General features: G+C 33.6%; 1 protein-coding gene across 1 annotated transcript; it reads right to left on the bottom strand.

The window, feature by feature from the left end:
- LOC110264539 lies at nt 8,700–9,377 on the bottom strand. Its single transcript, XM_021106689.1, has 2 exons — nt 9,313–9,377; nt 8,700–9,187 (listed from the first exon to the last, which is right to left on the bottom strand). The coding sequence occupies exon 2, from the start codon at nt 9,077–9,079 to the stop codon at nt 8,777–8,779; it is 303 nt and encodes a 100-aa protein (XP_020962348.1). The 5' UTR covers nt 9,080–9,187; nt 9,313–9,377; the 3' UTR covers nt 8,700–8,776.

The following is a 10,676-nucleotide window of genomic DNA, read 5'->3' as shown; positions in this document are numbered from 1 at the left end:
GCCGAACTTCGGCGAGCCATAACTCAGCTTCCAGATCCCTAAACTTTTCCAAACTTGTTTTATATGAAAATTGGGTCCGTGAAGTTTATGCCATTCGAAGAATGGATGAAAAACGATTTTTAACGAAAGAGTTATGTGCGTCGGAAGTTGGAGTTATAAAATGTGAAATCTGCATTTTAGCAGCTTTTTAAGGAAAATGAAGGGGGTGCGTACACGGGATTATGGTTGCGTACGCGTCCATTCGCCTCTGTCCGGCGTGCTCACGTACGCGGGCACGTGCCACTTACGCGGCATGGGAAAATGGGGCACTCGCGTACGCGGGAACATGGCCACTTACGCGGTCATTCGCCTCTGTTTAGTGTACTTGCATACGCGGTCAAAGGGTAGGTACGTGAGTTGGGAAAAATATCACATCCGCATACGCGGGACATGGTTCCCGAATGCGGGTCCCTGTTTTTCAGCAAATTGAGTTTTTGTGTTTTAACCATGATTTTAAACCTCTAAACCTCTATTTTTACTCTTTTAGACCTTAAATATTAGTTTTAAGTATAGTGAAGGGATTAAGCTATGAAAATGGGATAACTTGGAGGTGAAAAATGCTTGAGACATGACGAATTATGAAGGGGAAGTGCAGAAATATGATGTATATATAATAAATATGGCCCTAATGAATGATTTTGCCTGAGTATGAATGAATATGAATGATAATGTGGCTTATGTACTTCTTTTATTTGAGATACGAGTTTTTTTGGATAAATGCAATAGCTTGCCACCACGTGCTCCAGGTCGAGACTGATATTCTGTTGACCTTACAGCAACATGTGGCTGGGCACTTTAACTCCCCAGAAATTCGCCCAATGAGCTAAAATTAATTAAGAATGGGAAAAAACTATGCATAGACTCTTGGGGATGAGTGCACGGGGCATTGTCTAGGGTTTAGTAGCTGAACATGTCAAGTTGGCTTTATAACCGACAGATGAGACTCATCAGCCATAGGACAAGCATATATCATATGCATATGCTTGTTTTGTTTGCTTGTGCATTAATTGAGTTTTCCTATGTGAATCAATATGCTATTTGTCATACTTGTTTCCCCACATGATTGAAAGTAGATCCGTCTCTGTGTGACTCTATTGGTGTTCTGGAGGATTTTGGAGGAATGAGAAGGGTTTTGGATGAGTTTAGTGAGAGTTTGGTTAAGTTTAAGAACCTTAGAGAACCACCATGTTTATGGTTTCTGTTTTAAATCGTTAAGTTCTATAATATAAATGTCGGAGTTCTAGGATAGCCTCTGGCTTTCCCATGACTTTATATCTTATGTATGTGACACCTTTACCATGCTGAGAACCCCTGATTCTCATTCCATATGGATATTTGTGTTTTTTAGATGCAGATCGAGAGACACCTCGTTAAGCGTCTAGAGTTCCTGTCACTGCAGAGTTGGCACTTTACCTTTTAGGATTATTTTGCTATATATATATATATATATGTATTGTGTAGACTTCTCCTTATTCTGTTTAGCTCTTGTGCCTCATTGAGGTTGTATGGAGAACTAGGATTTGTTTTTGAGTATTTTGGGACTTGATTTGTATATATACGTATATGTATTCTCCAATTTAGCCTTAGCTTCGCAGGTTGAGCTTGGAGCTTGAATATTTTGTATCCTTGACCCTCCACTCTTATTATCTATGTGTGTGTGTGTATGTATGTTGATGTGTGGAAAACGATCCAACACAAAACTCACCGGCACATGATTTTACAATCCCTTCCTAGTTTTGTTCTATGGTTGAAAACTTACTTCCTAGAGATCTTTAATTTGTGTATTTTAATTCTCCTTTATACCATTCGATGTTGTGATCCGTGTGTTAAGTATTTCAGGCTTTATAGGGTAGGAATGGCTTAGAGAATGGAGAGGAAGCTTGCAAAAATGGAAGGAACACAAGAAACTAAGGAGATAACCAGCGAGCATCGACGCGCACGCATGGCTCACGCGAGTGCGCGACACGGAGAAATTTGCAGCGATGCGTGCGCGTGCCTGACGTGTACGCGTGGATTGGAGTTTGCACGAAGACGCGTGCGCGTGACTGACGCGTACGCGTGACACGCCAAAACGACCAGCGACACGCACGCGTGACTGACGCGTATGCGTGATCTGCAGAAATAACAGAAAATACTGGGGGCGATTTCGGGCCGAGTTTTGACCCAGTTTTCGGCCCCGAAACACAGACTAGAGCCAGGGAACGTGCAGAGACTCAACGCACATTCTCATTAGCATAGTTTTAGGTTTTCAGATCTGAATCTAGAGAGAATTTACTCTTCCTCTAGGTTTTCTTTACATTCATAGTTTATTAGTTTTATGCTTTTGCCTTTGGATATTGAAGAGTCATCACCTCCGTTGAAGATACTATTCTAGTTTGTTTTCTTACTTCCTATTTATTTATACCATATTCTTAATTCTTGTTTAGAGTTACAATTGGATTATTTTCATGGATTGTTAATGCAAAGGATTACTTTTACTTTTAATTAATTTTGAATCTCTATTTTATTTAAATTATTATATCTCTTTTCTATTCCAAACTCCCAATAATAAAGATGGTATCCATGTCAATAGAGTAGTTCCCTACTTGACATGGGGGTTGATTAAGAGGAGACACTTGAGAGTTAGAATGCTCAAGTGATTAGTTAAATTGGAAGTTGTTAGCTAATTCTATATTTACTAACGCTAGACCTTCCCAAGGGAGAGGACTAGGATTTGCGAATAAGAGTTAGCTCAATCACTTGGCTTTCCTTTATTTAGTAAGGGTTAACTAAGTGAAAATAACAACCTCTTTATACTACACTTGAGAAAATTCCAACAAGGATAGAACTTCCAATTAATCATTCCCCCAGTCAAGGCTTTTTATTTTGGATAATATAAATTCCTTTTAATTTTCATTGCACTTATTTACAATTGTTTATTTTCTGTCACTCAACTCTCGAAATCTCTTGGAAAACTCCTGATTAATAAATTAGCACTCTTTTTGGCAACTCGTTGGGAGACGACTTGGGACTCATACTCCCAGTATTTTTATTCTAAACTTTTGTGACAACCTTTCTAAATTGATGAGGCAAATTTTAGCTGGTTAAAAACTATACTCGCAACGCTGTTTTTATATTGACTTCTTAATTGGCTGACTCCCGCCTTACTCCATCATTGCGCTTTAATTTCATGATTTTGTTTTAACCATCCTTGAAGGCTCTCAGATATTATATTCTTTCGATTATATTATGTATGTATCTTTTATTTTAGAGGTCATAATGCCATACCACCTCTGTTTTACGATTTAAGCGTAAAACTCTGTGTGGTAGGGTGTTACATGCATGTCTTCATTCAATCAAGCAATATATGTAGTGCGTGTGATTATTTGATTTGTTAATCCTTTCTTCCCTTATATTTCTCATTTTCTCTACTAAATCCTTTCTTTCTCTTTTCATCCCAAAACTTCCTTTCCCACACCTACTTTGGTACAAACAATTTACCTTTTTTCCTTCATCAATGCAGCCATTGATTGCAAATATATAGCCAAAATTCAATTCTATTTTCGCAATCATGGACTGCGAAAATGTATATTCAAATTGATCTCATTTTGCTATCTAAGAATGCGAAAATGCGGTAAAAGAATTTGATACATTTTCGTAGTTATAACATGCGAAAACATGTTATATTATAATTTCAACTTAAATCGGTAAATAATATATTTAAATTAAAAAAAATATAGTCAAATATTACATAAAATATACAATAAGAAGTGCTTCTGTATTGACTAATGATATAATCTAATCATAATAGTAGAATCAACTTAATATCAAAGTAAATCAATATAAAATCGTAACAAGATATTATTCCTAGATGTTATATTATTTTTCTTTAATAATATTATGAATATATTTTGACATCATTTATTTATTATATAATTTTAACTATAATGATAAATTAATGTGGAAAAAAAATTATCCTTTTATGGTGTCAAAGAATTACATTAACAGAAATATACAATAAAGGAAAGAAGTTAATTTCAATCAATAAGTTAATAAATTTTATAAGATATATTACTCAATTCTAAAAAAAAATCTTTACTTACACTTGACAATTTATTTATAAATTTTGTTTATAATTTTTTTACGTTTCTCATAAATTAAGTCAAGTTGTTTGCTGTAAAACAAGTATAAATATCATGAAATCAGTTGGGATTTTCAGTAATTTTTTAAACCGGTGTGTTCTCTAAATTATTGTAGCGCTAATAATGGCTCATTTCTCCAAATATGCCAAGAGCCACTACTTAATTTCATATCTTTCTAAACATCACATATATGTATAGAAGAAATGGTGATAGTAAACTTTAGAAAAGAGATTCATCAATATCAAATCAATAAAGTACCAAAAAATTTTCTCCTATATTGGAGGTAAGTAGTGGTGTTCTTCTCTTTTAGCTTACCTTTTAGCTTATGCTATGTTCACAATAGGTTTTATGGACAAATTATTTCTTGTCAAGGTCATGATTAAAAGTTGAACTAACACAATTTATGCTATTTTCCTTTTAATTTAAGGTATTTTCTGGAAAAAAATTATAGATGATAATTGCATAATTTATCGTAAAATATACATCTCTTAATAGATAATATTGTCTAAAAATATGATGAATTATTTTCAAGTATATATAATTCATAGAAAATAATGAGAATATATTATTTAAAAGTTAAAATTTGAATTGATATATATTTCTATTTATTTTGGATAATTTTAGGTGTAATCCAATAAAGTTTGAAAAATGAATGCTTTGATCAAGTATCTTGTATGAAGATCAAAATCAAGAAGACTTTTAAGAAGATTGAAAGAAGATTGATACGAAAGATAGTATGTGATATTTGCCAACAAGACAAAAAATATCTACAAGCGGGTGTATTAGGCTATCTCAAAATAAATTTGTACTTTTTTTAATGTTCAAACTTTTTACAACTTAAGATACATTTGTTACTTGATTCCTCTATCTATATGTATAGGAAGTGAATCCTTTGAAGAAGTGTTCTTGTTGTTCTTTGAATCAATGATAGATTGGTTTCTTTGTCCCTCTTTCTTTTGCTGTGACATTGTATATTCTAGATCATGATTATTTAATAAATTCAGTTATGATTCAAATAACCACAAAATTTTATATATTTAAATCTTGTTGAAAAAAAGAGATACATTTCTAACCTCATTAAATAGTGCTCCATAAAGTAACGATAGTGGCTCCTCATCATTCAAACCTTTAATAATAAACAAACATAAACTATGTTGGTTACTTTAACTTTTGTTTATGAAAACAACAAGAACTAATCTTGCTTGTATCATATATATTATGAAGGTAATAATAAAACATCCATACAGGCATAACCTTATTTAAAAGAAGGAGAAGACGACTTACATTCATTAGCACAATAGAATATTTTGGTACTTTATTGACTTGATGATGAATGCTTTCTGTAATACTCATTATCCACATTTCTACATATGATGTAAAAAAAATATATAAAATTAAGTAATGAATCTTGGCAAAGCATGAAAAAGGAGCTACTTAGCCTAAAACAATTTAGAGAACACATAGTAAGCTTATTATTATTAGCAAATTACATTGAATCCTAACTATTATCTCTGATATTTATACTTGATTTTTAATGAAAAAGAAAAAAAAAACTTGTTCACATGAAAGAGAAATTAAAAATTCAGAAATTGCTATGATGGATACGATTCATCCTTTCCAATCTTTCATCCGTTTTCGTCTCGTACCTATAAGTCCACCATGCAATTCTTCAAAGACTTAATTTTTTTTTTATTAATACTACATGATCAAAAAATTTTATCCTTTTTTTTTGTCAATACCGACATATTAAAGATTTTTTTATACTAAATTTTAAATCCTAAATCATAATCTTAATAATATAAAAATAAACTACTAGCTAATATTAATAAAAATATTAGCCCAATATTTTCCTCTTCCTTTAAAAATCTATAAATTCATCACAAAATTCTTTCGAATTTATTTATCTTGTTACTATGCATTTTTAGTCAAAATGAAGATGAATCTAAGCAAGATTTTTTTTCTTGAATAGAGCAGCGACTTATGTAAAATTTGTTATAAATGATAACTAAATTGAATAATAAAATTTATTTATTTATTTTCATTAATTTCTTCCCTCCATATTATATATATTAGTCAATGTTGAATAATACATATATTGATCTCATTAATTACTTTTTTATCTGTATTTAATGATTGTTAGCAAGAAATAGATTCTCATAAATGAGATTTTCTTTCCATAACAGAGACTCTGAATAATTTTATATGATTAATGTATTTCTAATTAATACTTTTTGGGTGTATTAAAATTATGACATATTGCTAAGAATATATTTTGGAAACCAAATAAATAGTTGTACGGTTAGATTCAATACTCATTTCAAATATTAGAAACAAAATTAAATTAAATAAAATTAAACATTAATGGTAATTTTAAAATTCTTTTCAAATGCAAAAAACAAAAAACACATCTTTTATCATATTCATCATAATGTAGTGATCCTGAACTTACGTTGGATTCTCTATAATTATTCAATAATATTATATTACTGTTAGACAACATCTCTCAAAAATAAGCTTGGCAAAAAATTGTTACCATCGGATTAATCAGACAAAAAATATCACCAGTACTGACAAAACTATTTAACAATTACGTCAGATTAAATCTAATAGTAATTATCGTCGAATATCTTCGTTAGTAATTCTGACAGTAATTATTAACTACTTTTAATTTTAAAAATTAAAATAATGAATTACGTACGGAATTTTTTGCTTTGTAAATTCGAAGGTAATGTCCAGATTATGGAAAAATTAATTTCCACAATCAATATTTATTTACCATTAAACATAATCAAAACTAAATTTATTTTTAATTAAAACAACAAATGAAGATGTCAATATTTTTTATGAAGATGTCAATTATTTTTTATGTCAAATTAAATGTATGAAATAAAAGAAATGTCAAACAACAAAGTACTAAACAAAATAAAAGAAATGTCGAATAACAAAGTATGAAAAGAAATTCTAGCTATGGGTTCTCATAACTATCATGGTCTCCCTCCTTGTTGTCCCTTTCTTCTTGCGTCAACAGTTGTGCAACGTATAACAACCGAGGATTCACAATTTTTTTCTTTAAGATAAGAATGATATCATAGTCTCCCATATTTACCAATCAAAATCGTGTAAAAACCAGTCAAATCGTAATTAATTAAATAATAAATTAAATAGGAGCGAATGTGGTTAGAAAATCTAGCAATCGGAATTTGATGATTTAAATATCATATTTGGATTCAGTGAATTTTTCTGAGTCGGAAAACATAATTTTCTACGTAAAAACGCACATTGGAAATTTGACTGGCAGTACCGGCTGAGATCTGTCTGGTACTGTAGCTGAGAAAATTGATTATAAGTAAATAAGGTTAAGAAGTTAGGATTTATAATTAGGAAAGGTAGAAATATTTAAAATACGATTTAAAACTCTAATTTTAAAGATTTTGGCCCAAAATTAGGCCAACAGACAAAAATAAGTGAACCGGGCCCAAGTGGGCCCAAGACCTAACATATATAAACATTAGTTATGAGCATTTCAGCTCATTTACCCTAAAAAAAGGGGTTTTTGGTGCAGATTTGGAGAAGAGAGAAGAGAGGAGAAAACCTAATCCTAGCTCCAACTTCAAATCACCATAACTTTCTCTCTGGAACTCTGATTGACGAGCCGTTTGTGGCCACACGTCGCTCTTCTCTTCCTCTATAATTCTATCTAAGTTTTGTGGTGATTATCTCAATGTCTTTTGCCCAGTTTTCGTTTTCTTCTTTAAATTCAAATTTGGTTTGGGTTTTGAGGAAATCTTGTGATTTTGGTTGTTTAGGAGTGCTCTAGTATGAGCCATGAGTGATATTCATCACAAACTTCAGTGGGTTAAGGTAAAAAATCCTCCAACATTGGAAATTGTGGCACTTTTTGGAGTGATTTCCGGCGGTTTAAAGCCGCCGCGAAACGGGATTCCAACGGTTAGTTAAGCGTTGCCTATTAGGGGGTGGTTATATGATTTTGCAGCGGTTCTTAGGAACCGCTGGCACAAACGCCACAAAACACAGAAATAGCGTTGAAATGCTTAGAGTCGGTTTGAAACCACCACGATCTGCCTAACAGTGATCCACCAAAAAAGATCGGCAGTTCGAAACCGCTGCTGTTTAATGGCCACGGTTTTGTTCAAATGTAATGATCGGTGGTTTGAAAACGCTGTTGTTTAACGGCCACTGTTTCTTCAAATGTAACTGGCGGCGGTTTAAAACCACCGCTATCTCCTAACCTGATTTTTCAAATTTCTAACGGCTATTTCGGTTAAATGGCCGCAAAAATACTGGCAATCAATGCTCTTTTTTATTTTAATGTACATTTTTTTGTTGTTTTTAATCCTTCTTAATATTAGTAAGTTAAATTATTTTATATCCCAAAAAATAAATTGTAAGGTAAACGACAATAGCAAAACCATTAATTTAATTGATATAATTATCCGAATATCAATAAAGTGTATTCCTTACTAAGAGTTGCATAATCAACACCAAAAAAGTGTATATCTGAAAGAAAAAAGGTTCCACAATCCTAAGATCTACTTTCTATTCTGTCCCTCCAACACACTCATCCATGCGGCGACGTTTGATGGCAACTTCCCACCTTACCCTTGAAGTAGACATATCAAAGCACTCTCCATTGCCTGCATCCTGACCTTCCCAGCTGCTACTTCATCCTCTACTGCCTGTCTTTTTGTCTTTTCAGCTGCTACTTCATCCTCCACTGCCTGTCTTTTGGTCTTCTCAACTGCTACTTCATCCTCCATTGCCTTCCTTTTCAATTTCTTTGCTGCCAACTCTGCTTGTAGTTCAAGTAGCACCCTTTGGCTCTCCTCCCTTTCAAAACCATTGTTCGGTTGATGGGAATTCATATCGAAGACTTGGCTAGAAGTGGGCCCCAACCCCATGCCACACAACCTACCCAGGTGCTCATTTTTGAGAGCTTGAGCAAGCGAATCATTCTGAGACAACAGTCTAGAGGATTCATCACGTTGCTCAATAGCCTCAATTCTTTCCTACACTCATAGATAAGCAATTATAGTAATTTATTAGCTAGTCGCTAACCGCACAGACTTCAAATAAAATTTTAAAAACTAAAACATGGGAGAAACTACTTCCCGATTCTCAACACATTACTTACTCCAATAGCCCGAGCTGCATCATGGACATAGGAGCCATTAGCTCTTCTATGCGTTAAAAGATACAACTCTCCTCTACTAACTCTCCTCCCTTATCGTTCTGACTGTACCAATAATGATGACAAAGTGAATAAGTAGATGAATAGATAGTCCACAAACATTCTCAAAAATAGATTACCTCTTCTTCTCCGAGCCTTGCCAAGCTTTTTGATCCGCCAGTGTGGGTGTAAAGCTGCTTTGATCGATTCTCAGCATTTTTCTTACACTTCTCCTGTCATGCCATCAAATTAAGAGTTACTAGACACTAGTTCTGACTAACTCAATGTGACATAAATAGACTTTTTTTGCTATGAAACAAAATTATATTACCTGTGTCTCTTCACTATTGCGATAATCGAGAAACCATCTCCAATGCTCTGCAGTAATTCCATCTGGGCGGTTTTCAATATTTTCTTCAAGTGAAAGTTCTAAGTCATAGCAGTGATGGTATAATATGTTCCTCGTTTCCTTCCAAGCCCTTCCTAACATTTTGAATATTATACGCTTGATAATTCCTCTACTATCTTCTTCAAAATGAAACATTTCCTGCAACATTAAATTTAAGTTGTCAGTAGTGTTCAAATTATGAGTTTATAATGGTACGAAAAAAATAACATTTTACCTTTACACATTCATTATAGACCTTGTCCTTGGTGCGAACCTTTCTCCAGTCCCTCTCGCAGATTGGAAATTTGGTGTAGTCAGATCCTAGCAGTCCCATAACGCTGCTCAGCAGACCTGCTTCATCCCCAACTAGTTGCAGTGCACTGTTAAACCTGAGTACGATCTTTCTTCTGTTAGGTGGCTTCATAGCTTCCTTCACACTCAGTTTGACCTGTTTGATTGTGCCATCAGATTCTGTAAAACATATTCATTCTATGTTAGTTACCATTGGAGCCAAGCTGCGATGACATCATGGGAAAATAGCTGAATGAAAAATATAATTGAATTAATTCTTCTATACCAATTGTTTTAACATCTCAAAATTCAGTGGTCTTGCGTCCCTTGCGCTTCTGAGCATCCGATGTAGCAAACATTTTATCAACATATTGGTCAAAAGAATCTACCTCATCTGCCTCTGGGTCTAAGTCTTCGACTTCCGGATCCGAGTTTTGAACATCATTCATGCAAGCCTGTGGAGCAGGTAGTGCTTCGTTGTGGGGCGGACGAAAAGGGCGTAAAGACGAGGATGCGGGGGCACTACTGCCACTGGGTGGCAAAATTGGGCAATCCGCTCTCTGCAAAGTTGAAGCCGCATGAAATCCTACTTGAGACTGCTGACATGTTGGGTCTACACGGGCTTTCTTCGTTAAACGACCTACCCGGA

The sequence above is a fragment of the Arachis ipaensis genome, chromosome B07 (genome assembly GCF_000816755.2).
Source record: "Arachis ipaensis cultivar K30076 chromosome B07, Araip1.1, whole genome shotgun sequence".
Lineage (NCBI taxonomy): Eukaryota > Viridiplantae > Streptophyta > Magnoliopsida > Fabales > Fabaceae > Arachis > Arachis ipaensis.
Note: the sequence above shows the minus strand (reverse complement) of the source record. Positions and strands in the feature narration are given on the sequence as shown.

What these genes read in the sequence shown, in the direction of transcription:
- LOC110264539 (XM_021106689.1), bottom strand. Translation starts at nt 9,079, where the DNA reads ATGGGGTTGGGGCCCACTTCTAGCCAAGTCTTCGATATGAATTCCCAT.